The sequence below is a fragment of the Pipistrellus hanaki genome (assembly GCF_964339955.1).
Source record: "Pipistrellus hanaki genome assembly, chromosome: 1".
Lineage (NCBI taxonomy): Eukaryota > Metazoa > Chordata > Mammalia > Chiroptera > Vespertilionidae > Pipistrellus > Pipistrellus hanaki.
The window spans coordinates 125,977,643-126,001,895 of record NC_140503.1 but is presented as its reverse complement, the minus strand read 5'-3'; the positions used below and the strand labels follow the sequence as shown (position 1 = coordinate 126,001,895).

Here is a 24,253-nt window from a genome sequence, read left to right as displayed (position 1 = left end):
TATTTTGTTATAATTACCAGTACTTACTCATGTCCTCCTCTAAATTGTAAGCTTCTTTAGAGGAAAAAATCAAGTTGATCTTCTCCCTGCATTTCCAGAAATTAGCACAGCCCTTGATACACAATAACTGCTGATTACAAACTGGTTGAATTAAATTAGTAAAATCAATACTTATCTTCTGCTTACAGACATGTTACTAGTGTGATAGAGAGAACCAGTGGTGATTCCCTATACCAGGAGGACCACACATACATTTATCTTATTGGGTTTCTTTTTTTGTGAAACCATTTGTTATTTTCCAGCATGAACTGGCTGGTGTGTCTTACAGTTCTAATTCAAGTAAAGGAGAAAGAAATGAATATTTATATGTATATAACCATTCATATATCCAAACATGATTTTCATATGGTAGTTAATTTAAGCATTTACTCTCCTCACAAACTTGGGAAGAAATGTATAATTAGCTGCATTTTATAAGAAGAAACCCAAGTTTAGAAATGCTAAATAACTTATCTAAGGTGATCCAATATGTAAAAGACAGGGTTTTAAATATATATAAAACCCTTGTTTATCTATCTATATTATATAGCTTGATATAGGTATATTAGCAAAATAAAATAAATGGATACCTTTAAAATACAAATATATTACTTACTGGAAAGTATAGAAGCAATGACCCAAAAAGGATAGTTTCCAACAGGATAAGGCCAGATGCTCTGATGCTCTAAAAAATAAAATTAAAATGTCATTGTAAGACTTACATTTCTAGGCATGGAAGAATTATACTATTGTGACAATGCTTCAACCAGTAGAACAGCATTCTTTGAGGGAAAATAAATAAAAACTGGCTAATATTTCAGACAAGGGAACTTAACTGAAACATGCAAAGACTGACTACAAAGGTGGTGGTAGACTTAATAACATTTCTAGTGCCTTCATGGAATTTTATTCTCTGAAATTTGAATTATTGAGCAGTCTAAGCAGCTGGAAACACTATCTAGAAAATCCTTTCAAAATAACTGATTCACAGACACATTAGGTCTTGCCTATATTTCTGAAACATCAGCTATAAGTGCATATTGAATTCTATCCCTAAACCACTTTATGAATACCTACATGATGATTTCATTGCATAAAGCAAACATATGCACCTTATTAATTCTCACGGATTTAATAAAATATGAAGTATGTAAAATAGCATCATGTCAGATACTTAATAAGTAGGTGTGTATTATTCAATGATAGAAAACAGCACCAGGATGCTAAATTTGAAGACAGGGGTATATATTAGTATTTGTAAAAAATGTTAATGCTGGGATCCAAAATGGCTCTGAAGGGGGCAAAGCCTCAGGGGAAGGAATTCAGTCATTCTTTGTTTAGGGCCAACTGGTTCTTAGCTTGCTACAACCATCCAAACCACATGACAACTGGTGCTTGCTTTTACTATGTATCTCAGAGCAAATAACCTATCTTTTTTTCATGTGGAAATGCCAAGTAACCTGCCTAACACTTTCATTGCCTCATTCCTGGCTGGTCAGAAGAGCTCAAAACTGCAAATTATAAACTGAACTCTACTAAAATGGTTCCATAATCAAATGTAAGTAAGGCCTATTAAAATGTGGACTTTTCCTTTAAAAATATTCTTGAGCATAGCTGGCTTTAGGGCCACACAGAAAGAGTAGGTAAGACTTTAGTGATAAAGAAAACAAAACAAAAAAAAACACACAAAAATACCTCATACTTCCTGAAACATCTTCCCATTTTCTTATTGGTACTGGAAGTTCTTTTAAGCAGAACAATGCCTTTTATTTTTTATTTGTTGCCAAAAATAAATGTGTAAGTAATAACTGACTTCAGTTCAAAGTAAAGAACAGAAATCATTTTCTTGCAATTAAAGTGATATGATAGGAAGGAGAGAGAGAAGTACTAAATAAGTACGGGAAAGAATAGGGAGTGAAAAATGAAGATGGATGAGAAAGATAATGCACAAAATAATAGAGGCATCTTTTTCATAGTTTTGTCTGAGATAGAAATGGTAGCATATAACTCTTTTTAACCAGAGTAACTAACTGGGAAACTCTTGAAAAACTATATTGAAGATAATCAACAATGTACAGTATTATACTACTTATGTAAAATACATACACACAAATAAACATAAATTTTATATAAATATATCAGATATGGGTCTGGAGGATATATATCAAGCTGATAACCATGTCTTTTTTTTCTAGAGAAGTGAATAGCTGTGGAAATATAGTATGCCTTTTTAAATTTCTTTTTAGATGTTATCATACACTGCTGTGCAATATACATTTTAGTAATTAAATAAATAAAATTAAATTTAAATTATCTAAAATGTGTCAACTGAACTAGAAAATTCTACATTAGGTATCATAACATGCAAAGAAGTCTAAGTAAAGCCCTATCTAACTAATTCCTATTTAATAAGTTTGTACTCAGTATCAACTACATGTATAAAATTATTAAACAATACATTTATGGCATTTAGAGATGAATAGAAAATGGAGGGAGTTATCTTTCTACCTAACTTGCTAGTTTAGACTCCAAAAAGCTTAATAAATATAATCACAGAATTTACAATAGAGATGAACAAGTTACACATCCATTCCATGTTCCCCATTTCTTAAACTGGCAGAACTGACTTATGAAGGTTTATAACAGTCAGAGAGCAAACCTGTGGGCCAAAGAAAAGGGTTACTCTTATTACACCAATTTTACCAAATTATGTCAAAGCCAGTCTCTAAATTCTATAATCTTTAAATGCAAAGTAATGAAGCATAAGATTATACACAATTGTCACAAGAAGATCTACCTGGGACTTAAGCACCCAAAGGAAGCCAAGTCACCCAAAGTAATAATGATAAAAATGCTAAAGTATGAATTTTTAAAAATAATTAAATTTGTTTGTTATTACTTCCTGGATTCTGCTTGCACTAACGTCATTTATTTTTTAATGTTTTTAACCACTTGGGAAATTAATGTATATCTTGCTAAAACAGTGCAGCTATTTTGGATCATAGTCAATTTCTTCAGCCTTGTAACAGTTAAAATGTCTTTCTATTACAAAGGAACAATATGAAGATATTTTACATAGCTGAAACTCAGAATGCCTGATGAAAATATAAGAAAGAAACAGAGTAAAACTCTGAAAGCAGTAAACTAGCAAGGATTTGGATGATTAACCAAGACTATAAATCTTTATCATTTACAAAAAGAATTGGCCACACTAGGGGGAAAGAGACTCATGAGCTCTGCTTTTTATTTTAACCCTCCTGTTTCTATAGAGAAATCCATGGACAGAAAAATTACAAACAAAACCTGAAAAACACCTGATTAAATAATTACACATAAATAAATTGGAAGCAAGATGTAAAAGATGGTCCTGAAGAGAATCCTAACATGGAGAGATAGGAGAATATTATTTTTTCAATAATTTTATTTATAATTATATAAATAGATGAGTAAGTATAGACCATATCTATAGTTTGACAGATTGCATGTAATTAGTTTGTCTCAAAAAGATCTGTGATGAAATGGAGACCACCCAATTGAATTTAGAAAAAAATGTCAAGGAACAATTTCCCCAAATATGGTTAGTTAAACCCAATATATAATTTTTTCAGAAGAATAAAAATAAGTCTGAAAAGCAGAGGAATGTGATCAGGAGAGAGATCCCCTAAGTTAAACATCAACAAATCAGATAATTATAAATGCATGGAATGAAACACTGGGGTTTTATATCCATGTGCTTCGAAATCTCAGCATTGGTCGTTTGTTAGCTGTGTGACCTTGGGCTGAAGCTCTTACCCTTTGAGCTTCAGTCTTCATTTATGAAATGGGTGTAACAATGCCCACCTTGCAGCACCATTGTAAAGAGCGGCAATGATACTAGTTGGCAATGGTCAGTCAATGGAAGTTGGCATCAGTCTTTCATGGGCAGATAGAGGATGTGAGGTCAATCTGCTGCCTGAGCTCACTCAGCTGGTGAGTGACTCCAAGGCAGGTTGATTTCCTTTGTACATCCTACCTCAGCTGTGTCCTTACCCAAACTAAAGGGAACAAAACTATAAGTTACAGTGCAATAACAAGACTTGTAGCACTACTAAAGTATTTAAAAACCAACCACAAGTAAGGGGTTGGGTTCAGATGTTATAAAAAAGAATATACCAGTCAATTCAAAATTCTTGAAAGTGTTATGTAAAACATTGAAAGGTATTATAAAATTCCCTTAACTAGGAATTCTTTCTAATTTCTAAGATGTTACAAGAAAACCCATTTTTCATCTGATAGAGTCATTTTGTAGCAGAGCACTTTCAGACATTTTGGAAAAATAAGTTTATCCAAAAATAAAGTCTAAAGTGTCTTAAACATCATTTCATATTCTTTAAAACAGTACAGCACACTAAGTAAATAGAAAAATAAGTTATAATTATACTAGAGGCCCAGTGCATGAGATTCATGCATAGGGGTGATCCCTCAGCCCAACCTACACCCTCTCCAATCCAGGACCCCTCAGGGGATGTCTGACAGTAAGACATCCCTCTCGTAATATGGGACCATTGGCTCCTAACCACTCATTGGCCCGCTGGCCTGATCCCCCTGACTGCTCTGCCCTGCCAGCCTAATCCCCCTAACTGCTCTCCCCTGCCAGACTCATAGGCCCTAACTGCCACTGCCTTGGCCCCACCACCATGGCTTTGTCCAAAAGGATGTTCAGAAGGTCATCTGGAAGATGTTTGGTCTAATTAGCATATTATACTTTCATTAGTATAGATTGATTTCATAGAGCTAGGGAGATAGGAACATCAATGATGAGAGAGAATCATTGATGGCTGCCTCCTGCATACCCCACACTGGGGATCAAGCCCACAACCCAGGCATGTGCCCTGACCGGGAATTGAACTCTGGGCCCTTCAGTTCTCAGATGGATGCTGTATCCACTGAGCAACACCAGCCAGGGCTACACTTTCCCTTTCCACTGGGATGTGTTCTGACTGCTAGAGCTGAAATACTGAAGCTGTTTCACTGGGGTTGAGTGAGGTGCACTGGGCAGCTCAGGGTAGAGTGAGGTGCACTGGGTTGGAGCAGGTGGAGCCCCCTAAAGCTGGAGAGGGGCCTCGTTTAACAGCCGTACTGTTTCATGACTGTGCTGTGTCACAGTTGAGCTGCCACACTCTTGGGTTGTACCGCTGTCAGTGGGAATTTACACAACTGAGCTGTCTGCACAGATAGCTTCCTCCGCACCACCCCCCTTCCTCCCCCCCCCCCCCCAAGCTGGGGGCTCCTCTTAGGGTTGAAGTGACACCAACCACCCTTGGTTGGTAGCCCCTTTGGCCACCTTGGAAAGAGAAGTGGAGAATCCTGATTTTCCGTGAACGTTCCAATTTCTTAAGTTGGCAACTAATGCGAACTTCAGATGTTTCGGCCAAACCAGACAGGCGGTCAGGCCTGGAGTCCAGGCCACTGGGTGGCACTGGGCTCCTCTGCAACAGCTTGGTGGCAGGGCCAACCCAGATCCTCCACCTTCCGGCCATGGCCTCCTCCCAGGGTTCAGGCCACAGCCCCCACCACCATCCAAGCTGCCATCCTGGGGGGGGGGGGGGGGATCTGTGCTGGACCAAACCATCACCTAGCGCAGGCGGGGGCATACTGCCATTGGACGGAGCCATCACCGAGCGAGTGGGGGAGCTCCCAGCATGAGCACCCCTCCCTGTGGAGCGGTCCATTGCCTTGGAGCTGCCACTCCAAACCGTGCTGCAGGCTGCAGGGAGAGCCAAGCTCAGGGAGGGACCAAAGGGGGGAACGCTGTTGTGAGGCGGTGCCATTGGGGTGTCTCTGCCAGAGCCTGCACCACCTGGAACCCAGGTTGGTCAGCTGAGAAATGGGCCCATTTGCCCGGAGCCTGGGACTGGGCTCTGGGGCAGGACCTATGGCTTCAGGGGTGGTTTGCGGGAGCCCAGCCATGAGTCCTGCTAGGGCTTGGCGCAGAGTTGCGTGTTGTCATCACACGTTGGGAAGGGGAGTATTGAGCAGAGCTCAGCCCAGCTGTAAGGGGACCCTAGGCAGCTGGGCAGGTGAAGGGAGCGGGGGTGCACTTGGGTAATTCCGACATCACCCCACTTGGTTTAAATGCAAACCCGCCATGGGGCGCAGACAGGCCTTGAATGTTTTGTTTTCTTCTGTCTGCTCACATTCAGGTGCCTAGCGCCATGTAAGTGGACCTGGTGTTCAGTCATCCCTCTGGTCGCTTGGTCATCGGTTTTTACTGTTTTACTACATTCCTTCCGTGTGCAGTGATCACACTTCATCTGCAGCGGGGCGGGCTCAAGTGACCTGGAGGAAGCATGGGGAGAGCAATCACCACTGGTAGCCCCTGGCATTGCTGATGGTATCTTTCCTTTCTTGTGGAGCAAATAGTGAGGGGAACCTGCCACAGTGCCCAAGGCCGAGTTCCAGGAGGCGGGCATCACTGGTCCATTGGTGCCTGGCCTGTCCTCTGGAGATTGACCCTGCAGGACTGCTAAGGGAGCCAGTCCCCAGTTCTGCCCCGCCTCCACCACTGATGGATTGGAGTCTGAGGGCTGGGAGGAGGGACCAAGAGATCTGCCATCCAGATGCTCACCAGTCACCACTTGCCAGTCACTGCTCACCAGTCACTGCTACCCCTGATTGATCAGCTTCCACTCCCTCAGCTCCCTAGCCTGGTGTTCGGTCATCCCTCCAGTCATTTCGGAAATGATGGACCCTGGGTTTTCATATATCAGGATATATGTATTTTATATAATAAAAGCCTAATATGCAAATAGACCAAACAGTGGAAAACCAGTTGCTATGAGATGCACTGACCAATGAGGGGGGGGGGGGGGGGGCGGGGACAGACACTCAACACAGGAGCTGCCCCCAGCCCACAGGCCCTGACCAGTGCCGGCGGCAAGGAGTGGGCTGGTGAGTGGGCAGTGCCAGGCCAGCCAAGGCGAGTGCCAGAGGGAACCCCCTGATCACCCCGCCAATTGCCCCACAGATTGGCCCTGATCACTGGCCAGGTCTAGGGACCCAGCCATGCATGAATTTCATGCACCAGGCCTCTGGTGTATATATAATTACACACACACACACACACACACACACACACACACATAATTACTAGAGGCCCAGTGCATGAAATGCCTACACTGGTGAAGTCCCAAGGCCTGGCTGGCAATCAAAGCACGAGTGTCCAGCATAGAAGGGCAGGTCCCAGCTGATCTCTGGGCAGCACCTGGGCCTCAGGACCCCCATGAGCCCCCCTCCACCTGAGTCCCACACAGAGTTGAGGTGAGTGCGGCCAGACGCCATGAGACAGGACGCAGTGTGGGCTTCTGGGCTGCCTGGAGGTGAGTGTGCTCTCTCCCAGGTGGCCTCTCAGACCAGCTCCTGCTCAAACCCAAGGGAGCCTGACTGGCCCTTAAGGTCCTGGCAGCTACGGCCCAGTTCACCTGGAAGAGGACACACAGGAGTGGTGTGAGCTCCTCATGGATGTCTGGCACCTGAGTGTGGGGGCTTCCCTGGAGTGCAAGCCCTGGAGACCCCAGGGAGGGTAGCAGGGGGAGTGAGAGTGAGAGTTTGCTTGACCAACAACTCACATTCTCACCGCACCTCTGTCCCTATCACCCCTACCCTCAGGTAGCTGGTGAGAGGTTGCAGCCCCCCTCCTAGTCCCCACAGGAGGTTGGTTGCTGCCACCCGGCCCCAGTTCCTCATTCTACCTGGGGGGTGGCCTCAATAAGATGATCAGGGCTTGCCAGCTGCTGGTCGCCATCTTCAAGGCAATCAGTTGGGGCCAGGCCCCCCGCCCAGCTCCCTCAATTCTGATATGAGTAAGTTTCTGCTAATGTATTTCAATTGTGCTTAAATTAGAAATAACATTTTTCATGACCTTTCAGTCAGTAAGTCACTCTTCTCTCTGGTCTTTTTTCCAAAAGGGCACCATAAGTACAAGTAAAGCAACAAAAACACCATTTGCCATTATTAAAACTGACAGAGATTTTGTTGGATTATTTCCCTATCTTATGTACCACTTTAAAATATCACTCGAATTACAAATAGTTTCTGATGTGTCTTACATTTGGCTAACAGAGGGGAAAAAAAATTGTATCCATTTCCTGGTGAACATTCAAATCAATTCATATCAGAATCTAGTTGTTACAACTTTTTCTGACAGACACATTTTTTTAAAGTAACTAAATACAACAAGAAAATAGACTAGAATATAGACAACAATATCCTATATCATAAAGAGCTAATATACAAATGGTCATCACGCCCTCATGCCATCATGCAATAACGGCTGAGACACTCAACAATGGGGAGAGAGAAATGGAAACCAGCCAGGCACAAATGAGCTTGTGAGAGAGGAATGGGGACCAGCCAGCCTATGGCCCAGAAGAGGGACAAGCCACTGGCCCTGTGGTCCTGGATGCCAGCTGCTGCACCTGCAGACCAGAAGAGGGACAAGCTGCATGGCCCACGTTTCCCAGCGACAGCGGCTGCACCTGTGCCTGTGGCCTGGGAGAGGGACAAGCCACCTGCCCCACGGACTCAGGTGCCTATGGTTGGCCAGAGGGAGGGAAGCCCAGGACTTGGGTGCCTGCAACCAACTGGAGGAGGAATCCAGGATCTTAGGCATTGGGCAAGGCAAAGGTGGTTAGGGGCAATCAGGCCGGTAGGGGAGCAGTTAGGGGCAATCTGGCAGCCAGACAGAGATGGTTAGGGGTGATCGGGCAGGTAGGCAGGTGAGCTGTTAGGAGCCAGCAGTCCCTGATTGTGAGAGGCAGTCAGACATCCCCCAAGGGGTCCCAGTTTGGAGAGGGTGCAGGCCGGGCTGAGGGAACCTCCCATGCACGAATTTCGTGTACTGGGCCTCTAGTTGCATTATAATCACCAAACTTGTCGAGAGGCTAGATCTTAATTATACCAATCACTAAAAATAAATAATATATAATAATAAAAGCACAATATGCTAATTAGACAAGATAGCATAATGTTCTTTTGGAAGTCCTTCCAGACAAAGCCGTGGTGTCTGTGACGATCGAGGGCAGGCAGCTGAGGCAGCCCGGGGTGGCAGCAACAGTGGTGGGGTGATGGGGGTGGTGCCTTCCCCTGATGGGCCTGGTCACCTCCCACTCCTCTTGGGCCTAAGCTGTCAGTAGGCTATAGCCTGAGGGCTCTTGGATTGTGAGAGGGGGCAGGCCAGGCTGAGGGACACCCTCCCCCACCATGCATGAATTTTTGTACACCAGACCTCTAGTTTAATATAATATGATAAATGTGCTAATTATCACTAAAATGGCAATATATCACTATGTGTTATAATGCATAAATGTATCAAATATTGTATACCTTAAATATATGATATATGTCAAATATATTTCAATAAAAATAGAGTAGAACTTGATTTGAGCACCTCAATTTTGAATAATTAAATATAATGTTTTTAGCGTATGTAATTAAAATGAGAATCATCACATGTCCAGCCATTAACATGAATGGGCCATATGCCAGATAAAATATTAAAAGTTCTGAAATAATATACTTAAAAATCTTCTGTCATTTTTTTCCCTGAACACTGTGTGCTGCCAAAAAAATACAGATAGACATTAAAACAAAATGAATTTATTAATGCTAAATCAGTTAAAAAATGGTCTAAACTATATTCCAACTGTCCAATTTTTCAATCACTCCTTTTGGAAAGAAAGATTCTCATCATATGCCTGTGGTCTAAAAGCATATATAATGATGGCTATTCTCAAAGACTTGCAAAACTTACAAAAATTTTCTGGCTTCCTGATTCACAGAGAGTTGTAAATAGAGAAAAACTTATCTCAAGGCTTTTCAACACTAGTTCCCCTGATATCAGCAGTATAAATAAAGCAGTTTAAATGGACAGGAGGGTAATTTCATTACTTTCTATCCCTAAATCTAAAAATACAAGTATTTTAGGTGATTCAAGTTTTAGATAAAGATTAAGGAACAAGGGTTTTCTTGGTGATATACAATAGTCTGCCTTTCTTCTTCACACCCTTTCTCTGGGTCACCTCTTTTATTCCCATAGCTTCATTACCACCCCACTGTTAATCAAACCTGTCTCTAGTTCTGACCCTCTTTTTAGGACCAGACTTGGCTACATTTTGCAAAGATACTTTTCCCAGCCTAATATTTGGGAAAAGTGTAATTTCCCTGCTTCCACTCAAATGCCAGGTTGTTTTGGATTTTTTAAAAAAGTCATTTATTAAAAAAGAGTTTTCCCTTTTCTCCCAAATATTCTTTTGAAAAGCACCAAGAAAGACACCTAAAAATGTCTGTCCAATTATTGCTTTTCCCCCTCTAAGTTAGGCAGGCAAGGCTACCAAAAGGAAGCGACTTGGTCAGTGATTGCTCCCGCTACAGGGACTTCGGGTCCATGAGTGCCAGCCAGTGAGACATGGTCGGTCTCTTACACTCTCTCTGGCAGCATTCACTCAACTGACAATGCTGAAGAAGAAAGCCACACTGAAAACACAAGGAAAACAGGTCAATCCAGTCTAGAGAACAACATTCAGGGAAACAGAGTACCAACACCTTCTTAGAACATGGAAATAAAAAATAACTCCATCTGAGCTACCTGGCCAACGAGCATCTTCAAAGTCCAAAATAGCACCATTCATCAGTGTCTCAGGTCCTATGGCAGCATCTCGGTCATTTACCACAAGGAAACAATGAGTTTCAAACTACTTCTATACATCAAAAGAGCACATGGATAAAATATAGAGATATACAGACAATTGATGAACATAAACTACTAGGCTTGTTACATCTAAATGAAAAAAAAAAAAAAATGGTAACTCTCAGCCTCTGCAAGAAGCAGTCGGGAGCTGTATGAGTGACCAGGCAGGAGTGAACCGGTTGTGTGAGAGCAGTGGGAGTTTGAGTTGTGGAAGACCTCATCATAGTGAACCAGGCCTGAAGGCCCATCTGTAAGGGTTGTAAACATGGATTAACAGTGTGAAATTCTGAGTGTTTTCACTTGAGTTAGAAAGATTAAAAACTGGTTTGATGACACCAATTTGTCCACTGTAAATTATTAACTTTGCCTCCCCCATCATCTCCCCATGGAGACTTGACAATGTCTGGACACATTTCAAATTATTATGACTTGCATCTAGTGGGTAAAGTTTAGGGGAGTTATTTACAATGCAAAGGACAGCTTCCTCACAACTAAGAATTATCTAGTTTAGAACAGCGTTTTTCAACCGCTGTTCCGCGGCACACTAGTGTGCCGCGAGATGTTGCCTGGTGTGCCGTAGGTGCAGACAAGACAAGAATTTTATAATTTTTCACTATTTTGTTTACTTAATATTTCATAATAAAGTAATTATAAAATACTTTCTTTGTGTTTATTTGATTCCTATTCAAGAGAATTACTTTATATATAGTCAATATAGGCACAGAGTTAAATTTTTTAACATTTTCTAATGGTGGTGTGCCTCGTGATTTTTTTCATGAAACAAGTGTGCCTTTGCCCAAAAAAGGTTGAAAAACACTGGTTTAGAATGTCATTCATGCAAAGGACAAGGAAGCCTGTTCATAGAAAAATTTCTCAGAACTGTAATAAGACAAAGAAAAGAAATTCAACCAGGAGTGAGAGCTTGGGAGAGTGATGGATGAGTTGAAATCTGAAAGATGTGAAGGAGAAAAAAATGCTGAGTAGGTGGGTAGTGATGAAGAAAAAGGATAATCTTTCAACTAGAGGAATCACAGGTATTAAGCCCCTGGGGAGCATGTTTTATCAAGTGACGAACTGATATGACTGAAGTACAAAAAGGGAGGGGAGAGAAATCGGTGGTGAAGTTGTAAAGAGATACAATGCCAATTACGCTGGGACTTATGAGTGTGGTTCAAGATTTTTATCTCTACCCTAGAGCAGTGACAAGATATTGCAGAGTTTTTGAGTAAAGGGGTAGGTTTTAAAATGATGAAACTAACTTTAGAACAACCTCAGGCTGTGGGATAGAGAAGATATTGAAGGGGAACTCGGATGCAGGAGGATACCATAAAAAGCCAGGGAAGAGATCATGGTATTGAGAGGGCAGGGCGAGGCTAACTCCAGATCCTCTATTTTGTATGTCATTGTGTAACTGTACCCTAGCCCTCACCCAACCAATTGGGGTCAATCAAAGCAGTGACATCACCACCCCTATAAAACCCTTTAATCTGTTGAAGCTTGTTCTCTTCCGCCACGCAGCTGTCGGTGTAAGTGGGGCAGAGCTCGGATTAGTCCGAATACAGGCTTTTTGTTATTGCATCGGACTTGGCTCCCTGGTGGTCTTTGGGGATCACGAAATCTGGGCATAACAGTATCTTGGACCATAGTGGTGACAGAGATGGAGAAAGGTGAATCCAACTGCAAACTGGATAGGAATGTGTGATGGACTGGCTATAGAGAGATTGGAAAAGAGAGGTGTCAAAGTGGATGCTGTGGTGCTGGCTCACTCTGGGATAGATGGTGGTGGTATTTCCTTCCACAAGAAAGCATGAATGAGGATTAGATGTGGAGAGGAAGTTGGTTTTATGTTTGCTGATGTGTTGAGACACAAATAGAAACATCAATAAGGCAGGTCCAGAGAGCAGAGAAAACAGGAGAGAGAGGGTCTAAGGTTCAATTGAACTCCAGCTGCCTCTAGTTTTATCTGCAATTCTCATCTGCAGTCTGTTTTTGCTGCATCTGACTCATGGAGTCACATCTTTCAGCTCGTTTCCTATATTTATCTCACTAGTGAGCCACCAGTGTTCGCCTTCTGCATTGTTGGTTCATTTGTTGTGCCTAACTGCTCATTTACTTTCAGGCAAGCATTTCTCTGTTGTCTTATTTGTGTCAAAAAACAAAACAAAAACCAAACCCACAATCTCCTTTCTGCGTGTGCAGCTCTGATTGTCCCTGTCAGTCACTTCACGCTGCTAATGCCCAAAGGAGACTCATCACATTAGGAGGGCTTCCTCCATATTTGATTTCTTTTAGAATCAGTGTTCATATGTGTGCCCTCTCTACAATTCACAGACATTTTAAAGTAAATTTTCCCTTTAGCTGTTTCATTGTGTGGGGTGAACAGTTCAGGAATTTAATTTTGTTAAGTGAATCCTACACAGTTCACACAGCCCCTTCTCTCTCCATTGTGCCCTACTGTCCCCGAAACTCCCCACCCTCAAGGAACACACCGGCCCTTGGTTTTATTTCTCTGAGACTGAGGAAAGCTAAAAAGATTAACTGTGATTTCCAGCAGGTCCAGTATCCATGTGATAGTGAAAAGCACAGGATTAGTAAAGAAAAGTGTCATTTCTGCTTCCCCAGATAAGAAAAATTGTTTTTAGATTTTACCTCCAGACACAAAGGATCATTTTTAAGGCTATTAGTCAATGTTTCCCAGCCCGAGAGGTATATTAGAAACACCTATGACAATTTTTATAGTTATACATGCATGGAGACTCCATTCCAGGAAACTTATTCACAAAATCTGAGAAGGGGTATGTTCATTCAAACTTTAAAAGGCTGCACAGGGGATTCTGAAGTTGATTGCTTAATGGGATTAAGTGACACCCACCCAACCTAAGCATATGAGTCTTCATTAGAAACTAGAGGTCTGATGCATGAAATTCATGCAAGAGTAGGCCTTCTTTCCCCTGGCTGCAGGTACCAGCTTCCCTCTGGCACCTGAGACCCAGGCTTCCCTTGCAGCCCTGGCTTCATGGGGAAGTTCATCCTGAAGGACATCCAGAAAGACATCCAGTCTAATTAGCATGTTAAGCTTTTATTATTATAGATAATAATCACTCACCAGCAATGAGTGTCTGATAATAGTGTCTACATAGGCCAGCCAGGGCCCAGTAGTCAGGAGGGTAAAAATAGTGGAATGAATTCAGAAGCTGAAAGGTCAAGTCCCAAATCGCAAGAGCAAAGTGGTTATACTGCCATGCCAGCACACCCTATTCTAATCCCTGTCTGAATCAGGTGAAGAGTCACCTTTAAATAGAAGAGGGTAGTGGACAGAGGAGCAGAACCACGGCTTCAGTGAAGCGTGTTGGTGTATGCTGAGTTAGAAGAAAATATTCTAGAGATAAGAGTCCTGAAGCTCAATGTAAACATGGATGATAATGGCTCCCTTTATAATTATGTGTTAAATTTGGACTGCCATAGGCCAATAAGGGTTATGATCCTTTTTATTTATTTTAAGCTTTTCTGCTATTATTTGCCTTGCTTCCCTACCCTTATTTTTTCATAAGGAAAACAAGGGCAAATGAGACTATGAATGCTACTTCTCATCTATTTTAAATTTGGGTCCCGGAGCTAAAAATTGACTGCATCACTGAAATGTCCCTATCTGAATATTGTATTATGAAATAGAAAATAACATATATCCTTAAGAGTCCTCACAAGTATTATAAACTTAAATTTACTAATAGTTTATGAAGAAATGATAAAATAAACAGAGAAGCCATGAGAACGAGTAAACAAGTTTTAAAGACATTGGAATTTCTCAAAAATTGTGCTCATTTCTAGGACCTCTGACAATATGAAATTGTCTTTTTGCTAAATTAACATTATAAAGGTAATTCAAGTCTCACATACTTTCATAATGAAAAGGGGTCAACAAGAATCCTGCTTCTCTGGAACTTAACCTTTTTCTCACGTCTACTCAGCTTTCTCTCAAATGAAACAAATGTCTCCCTGTCGGGTGTATATCTTAGGCAGTATTGGCAGGGCGCTAGTATGGCTAATTAAAAGGGAAAATGGAAACCCATGCTTTGCTTCCACAAACATTAACTAGACAACCAGTCAATGGAATAGAGGTATTGTTTGAGAGAACCTTGTTCTCTCTCTTCCTGGCTATTGCAAAGGAACCCAGAGCAAGGCATAGTCAATAGTGTCTTAAAAACAAACAAACAAACAAAAAAACAGCCTAACCACTCCTCAGGGTTAAGCAGAGTTGTGTTCAGTCTGCAAATGGTGGGCAAGGCTCACGTGCTCAGCTAGCATTCAATCCATTTCTCTTCCTTGATCTGTGTACAGAGGCAAGCGGGGAGGGACATCAGGAGGATAGAAGGGAAGCTCCAGAGGAATGTTTCATTTTGAAATACTGCTGACAGGAGAGCTGAACAAGAACAGGCTCACCTTTTGCCCTCAGGAAAGCCAGGTTATATATAGTCTCCACAGGTGTGTGGAGGAGAGCATGATTGTTATAGATGTGGAAGAAGAAGAAAAAATAGAGCCTGGTTTCATGGCAGCTTATCTCTAAACGTCTCCAAGAGAAAGAAACAATATGTACCTCCTTGCCATGGTGGCCCTTCTTGCCACTGTAGAGCCCTGAGATCCTGTCTGGATAAAGAGACCAAGCCAGAGGACAGAAAGCACTGTGGACACAGAAACAATGAAGGGAGCTCTGGAAATCCCGCCAGGGATGCTGCCTGACTCCCAGTTGGAGAAAGGCTGATACGGGAAATGATGAGGCTTCAGAATGTTTAGGAGACGCACTGCACTCTAGCTGAGCAAGATCCACCCTCCAAAAGTACTGACAAAGCTAAACTGAACACAAATTAGCAGTGTGCCAAGAGCTCATGGCCCAAATGAAATCTGGTTTTAGCAAAGTAAACATTTTAATACAATTTAAAATTATGGTCAAGGTGGCAAGCCATGCTTCTCTAGGCCAGCCAAACTCAGAACCAATGGACTTGGGCTCTCAGGATGGATGTTTAAAATACAGATTGAGACCTCATTGTCCTGCCCCCTTGCTCAAATCATTCTGCCTGTGAACATTGTTTTTGAAAAAAAAATTTTAACTTTAGGATCTGAAGGGCCTGGTAGGTCACAAAGAGAATAATAGTAGGTCAAGAAACTAGCAAATGGTCCAAATTAGGATCATGTCTGTAGCTGAGGGAATTGACTACATGGGAGAGAGGAGGCCAGCAAGGAAGGTTCCAAAATGCCAACCTGACCTTTTAGCCAAAATGTATCCAGGGATCCCGACCTGAATCTGAAATTGCAACATTGTGCATTCACTCACTTGAATGTAGGCTCTTTAGTGTTTAAGAGTTTCTTCTGAAAAGACAAATACCCCTAAAATGCTGAAGAGATGGGGATGGAAACTGGGCCAGGTAGGAGCAATACTTTAAGTGATAGCCAATATTTTCAGTAAAGGGACAAGTCATAAATATTTTAGACTTTCCAAATCATGCCATCTCCATCAAACTATTCAGTTCTGCCATTGTAGTGTAAAATCAGCCAGAGACATGGAGACAAGTGAGTAGAGCTGTATTCCAGTAAAACTTTATATATGGACACTAGAATTTGAATTCCATATAATCCTCACATGTCATAAAATATTCTTCATTTTTATTTATTTTTCAAAACAGGCTGCAGATCATAGTGTGCTGACTCCTGGAGTATTCAGAAATAAAACTCACAAAATAAATCTTCCTGTTTTCAGTTTTAACTGGGATAGGCCTAAACTCCTATGGCAGAATTGGCTCAAAATGCCATGCAACAGTAATACACACTAAAGTCTTATAAAATATGCTCTTCTCATTGAATTTGAAGGAAGTTTGTTTAATTATGAGTAAGCAGAGGTTTGCATTATGATCTCAGGAGTATCCCTTGAAATCATTTTCTCCCTTTGTAAACTGAAGATTACTGTTATTTTTCTCTCTTGTGGCATTCCTTTAAAATTAATTGTCACACATATTAATGCGGTAAATGCTTAAGAAACTTGGAGAGTTTTGTAAATCTACTTCAACAAAAAACAAATGGACGTAAAGAAAAATGTCACTTGCAAAATATTTGTAGTTCCTTGAGTGATAACCACTTAATAAACATAACTACTTATACTAATACTTACCTTCAACTTTCTGCTTTTCTTCCTTTCAACAGAACTTCAGAGAAACATCTGTGCTTTTCAATTCAATCTGTGCTGTGGCTATTTGTGGCCTGTTTTGGTTCCATATAAATTTTTGTAGAGTTTGTTCTAAATCTGTGAAATATGCCTTTGGTAATTTAAATAGGGATTGCATTGAATCGATGATTGCTTTGGGTAGTAAAGACATTTTAATTATGTTAATTCTTCCAATTCATGAGCATGATATATGCTTCCACTTGTTTATATCTCTCTTTTTTAGCATCCAGTAGTTTTCTGAGTATAAGTTTTTTACCTCCTTGGTTAAGTTTATTCCTAGGTTAAGTTTATTCCTAGGTGTGTTAATTGTTTTTGTTGCTATGGTAAATGGGGTTGTTTGTTTAGTTTCTCTTTCTGAGAATTCATTATGTGTAAAAACACCATTAATTTCTGAATGTTAATTTTCTATCCTGCTACATTGACAAATTCCTTTATTAAATCTATTAGTTTCGAATTTAATGGGCATCCTATTTTTTATGTGCTAAATTTGGCAACTCTTCTTAAATTTACATCTAGAATCAAACTCCTAATTTATCCTTCTCCTACTGTTAAAACTAGTCTTCTTCCGGCATTTCACACTTTCCTAACGTTAGAGGATAGCACCACTCTTCCTTCAACTAGTTCCTCAAGCTATAAATCTGAGTCAAACTTAATTTTCCTCTTTTCTTCACTTCTCACATCAGATTCATCAAGCCCCATCAGTTTTATCTCCAAGGGTTTCTCAGTTTTCATCACTTCTCTCCATGGCCACTGCTATCTCTAACCTGGATTAATTCAATAGACATCTTACAATTTTCCCCACTTTTACATGTGTCCTTTACTTATCCATTCTCATCAGGGCAGAGAGATAAATGCGTAATACCTAAATGGAATTATTTATTACCTTGCTTCATATCCTTCAGCAGATTCTGGTTGCACAACAAATGGAATTAAACTCTTTACTCTGGTCCTTAGACCTCTGAATGACTGGAAACGCCCTCTCTAATTTCCTCTTTCCACTCTCTGGCTCTGCTACTATTTGCTATCTACACTGGCTTCCTTCAGTCCCTAGAACACTCCAAGATTCTTCTTTGGCGCCTTCACAGATGTGGTTTTCTTTTCCCAGAATACTATTCTGTCCCCATTTCCCCCCCACCCAACCCCCAGTTATCCTTCAGAGCTCAGATTAAATGGTGCCCCCTCAGAGAAGTCTTCCTAAACAACATATTCTTCTACTCTTTTACTTTCCTTCACAGCACTTATTAGTATTGGCATTTATTAATTTATTTACTCACTTATCTTTACCCCGAGATTATGAACTCCATTCATAGGATCACAGACCATGCCTGCTTTGTTCACCATCAAAAACAATACATGGGATGCTAGTGAACCCTCAAAAAAACACTGAATGAATGAGTGAATGACTTAAAAACCTATTTATCTGGTCAGACCCATATGCCTTTCATCTTTAGCCAGCTCAACAATTTATTTCAACTCCTTATAGAATAAGTCCAAATGTTTGGCCATACTGAAATTCTTGAATTACCCTCTCTATGTGCCATGTGCATTCTAATATCTTTGCATGTCTGTCTCTCTGCCTAGCCTACCTTCTTACCTCCTTTCATTCTGACAAATAAAATTCGTTTTTCAAAATTCATCATTTCTGTGAAGTGCTCCTGGACCACCCCTTAACCTTATTTTTATGCTACTATTATATTTTTATACACTCCCTATTAATAGCTAACATTTATTGAGCATTTTTCACAGATCATTAATTGTAATAAGTTTATTAAGATTCCACACAGATCTATCTTCACTGTAGCCCTATAAGATTAGATTTATAATCCCCAAACTACAGAAGAGGAAACTAAGATAAAGAAAGGCTTGTAACTTACCTAAAGTTTAAGACCTCTTATGTGAGAAGCCAGGAGAGGTACCAAGACAAATTTTAAAGTCTGTGACCTGAATCATTATCCCCTACTACCTCCCCAGGTACTCAACACATTTAGAATATGTTTTACATATCTTTTCTTCCCCTTATATCCATTTCCCCATTAGATTATGAACCTCTCCTGGGCAAGCCAAGATCAAAATCATCTTTGTTAACCCAGCTAAATATTCTTAACTATTGAATAAATAGTCAATTAAGGCATTCATTTATAACTGTGCAAAGTCTTTTGATTACATAGTAATTGAATGGGCTTTAAACATGAAGATCTGAGAAATTTAGAATAAACAGTTTGGTCTCAGAAAAATTTTCAAATAACAAGTAATTTAGTATACAGGTACATTAATTTCTAAAAAGTTATTTTTACCATACTGAATATGTAACTGGCTTTACCATTTAAATAATCATAGTAAATGTAAGTGCCTCCACAGAGGAATGGAGCTTTAGTAATCATTGAACATTTTATGTCTCTTAAGGCATATACAAATATATTATATTTAGTTATTCTTCAGTAACTCATAATTAGTACTGCTACCAGCAGTAGGAGGTTATTTAAATGATATTTTTAAAGAAGTACAGAAAGAGAGCCTTTAGTGAAACTATTTTCCTGCACTCTCCTGCTTCTCCCCATATGTGCCTTTACTGCCACCCTGACATTCACACACATACCCCTAAACCATTATACATGAGTTGCTCCTTAGGTTACGTCATTAAGGGATATCATTAAAATGCCAAACTGTGTAGTAACACAGATGAGCAGAACCAAGGACCCTATAAAGCCACTAAAATGTTGTATTGCATACCTGAAACCTATCTCATCATTTTGTTAACCAATGTCACCAAAAATTTTCAAAAAATATTTGTACCAGCATCTGATCGATGTTTCTCTCTCATCGATGTTTCTAACTATCTTTCTCCCTTCCTTTCTGTAAAAAATCAATAAAATATATTTTAAAATATATATATATACATATATATATATACATATATATATGTATGTATGTATATATATATATTTGTACCATGTAGGCACTTAACTTATTCAGTTAACTAACAGACACCTAGCAAGGATGAAGCACAGGACATGTAAGTTTTGATGAGGCATAAGAGAATGAGGAAGTTAGAAGAATGCATGCAGGCCTAGATCTTAGATAATTAAAATGGGGTCTACTTTCTAGAATTTAAGATAAATGTTGCCTTATGACCCAACAGATAGTACAGCAAAGTACAATAGTTAAGAGCTATAATGAGTTATAAAGTCAAAAGACCGGAATGTTAATTCTTGTTTCCCCAAGTAATATTGGCTTCTTAAATTCTCTACACTTTGGTTTATTCAAATATAAAATGAGGAAAATACCAACTTACATAGGGGCTATAAGAGTTCTATAACTCCAAAGTTATACTCTATCACATAATCATATTTCATTTGGTCATAACATTTACTACCACTTCATACATTCCTCTTGATGTTGTTTTATTGCCTGTCTCTACCAGCCAAGCCCCTCAATGGAATATCAGCCTTTAAGGCACATGTGTCAAACACAAGGCCCGCGGGCCAAATCCAGCCCGCCAGGCCTTGCAATGTGGCCCGCACCGCGCTGTCATCACTGCACTCTGCTGTCAGTTTATGACATTGTCAGTTTATGACTGTTCAGTAAACCATTCGGCCCGCGATTTAGGCTGGATTTTAGATTTTGGCCCCTTCTCTGATTGAGTTCGACACCCCTACTAAGGGCACAGATCTCATTCGTACTATTCATCATTGTATTCCCAGTTTGGGTAATAGTTCCAAGCAAGTAGTAGATGCTCACAAATGGATGATGAATGAAAGAAGGAATGGTGAAGGTAAGCCAAGAGGGATGGCATGAGAAGAAAAGGTGAAAGAGAAGAATAAAAAATTATAAATCTAAAATAAAAATTTAATAAATGTAGTAGTGAAATGGTACTAGTTAAGGTTATCATTAACTATATTAAAGTCATTTATCCAATTATTTAGTTTTCTACAAAATCAATTTTGGGCTACATATTTAAATGCATGAATGACTTAACCCAATTTTGAACATTTTATTGTTCACAGTTTGTGTGTACTATAACTAATGCTATGATAAACACATCTATATATATAAAAAGGCTAAGCGACCAGCTGACTGGCCAACCAGCTGGTAGGTATGAAGCACACTGACTTCCAGGGGGCAGACACTCAACACAGGAGCTGCCGAGGAACAGCAACTTTGCAGAGTGCCCTCTTGCACTCTGGGATCCCTCAGGGGATGTCAGATTGTCAGTTTCAGCCCGATCCCCACAGGTCAAGCTGAGGAATCCTACCTGCCTCAGGCCCCCACTCCCTCGAGCCTTGGTGCTGCCCTATGTGTGGCTGGCCGGGGAGGGACCATGGGAAGTTGGCTCCAGGATGTGTCTGGCCCATCTTGCCAGTCTACTCCAGTGGCCACCTTCTAATTAATTTTCTTTCAATGTGCATAAATCCATGCACCGGGACTCTAGTATCAATATATTTGTATAATCTTGTGCACTTTCATGATTTCTTTAGTACAGACTTTTAGAAGTAAAACTACTGTGCATTTTTAAATTTATTACACACAAATTTTATCCAAACTTTTCTACCAATTTACACAACCATCAGCAATGTATGGGAGCACATAAGTTGCTAGCATCTTCAACAACACAGAGAGTTATTATTATAAAAGTATATCTCATTGTTTTAATTTGAATTTTTTTAATTATTCAGGGATATAGAGAACTCCTTTTTTATGGGGGCTTTTTAAAAATAAATTTCTGATGAATATTCTTTGCCTATTTTTCTATTGAGTAATTTTTTATTTATTACTGATTACTAAAAGGGTTTGTTTGCTTTTAGATTAAGAATATTAATCCTTTACAATCATATCATATCAAAACACTTTTTCCAATTAGCTTTTTAATTTTGTTTTAATTGTTTAAATGAAATATATTTTGTTCTAAAGCTCACCTTTAATAATCTGGAAAACCTTGTGATCGGAAAGAGTAGACATTCATGATCACCAATAAAAGTAGCTTTAAGAAAAAGTAACCTACAAAATAATTCCCACGGTAATAAGAGAAAGAAAAGACTTGAAACTCTAAATTTGAGCTGGGGACTGATTAAGCTTTACTCAGAGTTCATAAAATATTTTCTTCTTGCCCAACCTGTGTTGCTAAGTGGTTAAGCATTGACCTATGAACTAGGAAGTCATAGTTCGATTCCCCATCAAGGCATATGCCCAGGTTTACGGGCTCAATCCCAGTAGTAGGGGTGTAGGAATCAGATGATAGATGTTTCTCTCTCATGAATATTTGTATCTCTCTTATTTCACCTCTCTCTAAGAAATCAATAAAAAACATATAAAAATACTTTCTTATTGACAAAATACATTGGGGATTGTACATTGTGTGCTAACATAGAGGTCGTAATTTTAAGATCCAATTTTTTCTGGCACTTTTATTAACATATACCACACATATTTGTCAAAAGAAAATCAGAAATTATTAAGAATTGAAAGCATTACATTTTGTTTGAAATACATTTACCATCATATATTTAGGTAAAAGCTCCTGTCAAAATTTATTTCAGACTGTTAAGTTCTAAATACTTGAGAACTAACCAATAAATTATGAAATGGGATAGCTTTAGTAAATCTATTTTATCTTGGTTACCTAGAGCAAGCAGTTCATCATCTGAAGAAAAACTGAACATGATATAATTCTTCAAGAAGTGGGCTATCCCTAGACAAAACAGTTCCATGCTTATCACCAAGGCCCTCTCACATCCTACAACAGTAGTTTTTCTTCCCTCACTATTTCCCCTGAGCCTGGAACTCCTAGAAAAGGAGTGGTAAATATGTGGTAGGCGCATCCCTTGTTTCCTTGCTAACATATGGCTGCTAAAGTTAGCCAATAACAATTACCTTTCAGAATAAATCCACTCACTGCCTCAGGATCTTTATAACATAGTGTTCCATAAACTTACAGGAGGTGGCAATCACATTTTACCTCAAGCTCTAGAATGACAACTTAGTCAACCCTACTTAAACAGTATCTGTATTTTAAATAAGAAACCCCTAATTGCTTGGGAGCTTTTAGGCCCAAATATGTGAAGCTCTAACATTTTAGGGATACGGTATTGATGCTTGGAATAGGAAGGCCTATTTCACACTTTCTTAATCTCACTCTGCCCTGCACCTGATTGTAATGCTTATGAGTATTTTACAATAAATAAAGGTACTCATAACTAGACTTCCCTCCAGGAATCAGAGCTAAAAGACATTTCTGTATCATCTTATGTCTCTTAACATGATCACCTAATATTTCATTTCACAACAAAGAATTGCCTATTACCATTACAGCATATTTGCATACTGTCTAGATATACAGGATCAGTGGCTAGGTTTCACATTGTTGTCACTTTGTTTATTTTTGTTTTGTCAATATAATTATTTTTGTCAATTAACAGAAAAAAATATAATATAAATAAAAGAGGCCTAAGTTTCCAAATGACCAATTCTTAAGGAGCCCTAAATGAAATATAGTTCAACACTAAAAGCATTTAAGATGCCACATACCATGAATTTTGGTGAAACTGGTTTAAAGAACATGGTTCACAAGCTGGACAAAATGAAAGAGGGATCAAGTCGCAGGTTCTAGCTCAGGCTCCTTCTCTAGCCACGTGTTCCTGGACCCTCCCTCAGAATGTCTCCCCTTAGGAGGGAGAGAGAACTTCTCTTCAGGTGTGTGTCTGAGTAGATGCCTCAGCCTTCCTTAGTACATGTGAATTCTATCCCCAGCTTGGTTTACTATATATCATACTATATCTTATCCTATCCTATCCTATCCTATCCTATCCTATCCTATCCTATCCTATCCTATCCTATTATATTGTATTATATTTTATACTAGAGGCCCAGTACACGAATTTGTGCACCGGTGGGGTTACTCGACCTGGCCTGTGGGATCAGACTGAAACCAACTCTCCAACATTCCCCAAGGGGTCCTGGATTTCAATAGGGTGCAGGGCAGGCCTAGGGACCCCATTGGTGTACAATTGAGGCCAGAGAGGGATGCGGGAGGTTGGCCAGCTGAGGAAGGACTACAGGAGGGCCCCAGGGCATGCCTGGCCTGTCTCGCTCAGTCCCAATCAGCTGGACCCCAGCAGCAAACTAACTTACCAGTTGGAGCATCTGCCCCCTATGATCAGTGCATGTCATAGAGAGTGGTTGAGCAGCCTTAACATATCATTAGCGTGTTACGCTTTAATTGGTTGAGCGGATGACCAGATGGGCGGACACTTAGCATATTAGGCTTTTATTATTTAGAA

At 40.0% G+C, this 24,253-nt stretch overlaps 1 protein-coding gene across 1 annotated transcript in view; it reads right to left on the bottom strand.

The window, feature by feature from the left end:
* The window catches only part of GPR158 (G protein-coupled receptor 158), a 334,424-nt gene that overhangs the window by 117,370 nt on the left and 192,801 nt on the right, over positions 1–24,253 (bottom strand). Inside the window, exon 5 of the mRNA XM_084867984.1 lies at positions 656–724. Coding sequence (XP_084724110.1) covers positions 656–724 — 69 coding nt within the window. The remainder of the gene's footprint in view (positions 1–655; positions 725–24,253) is intronic.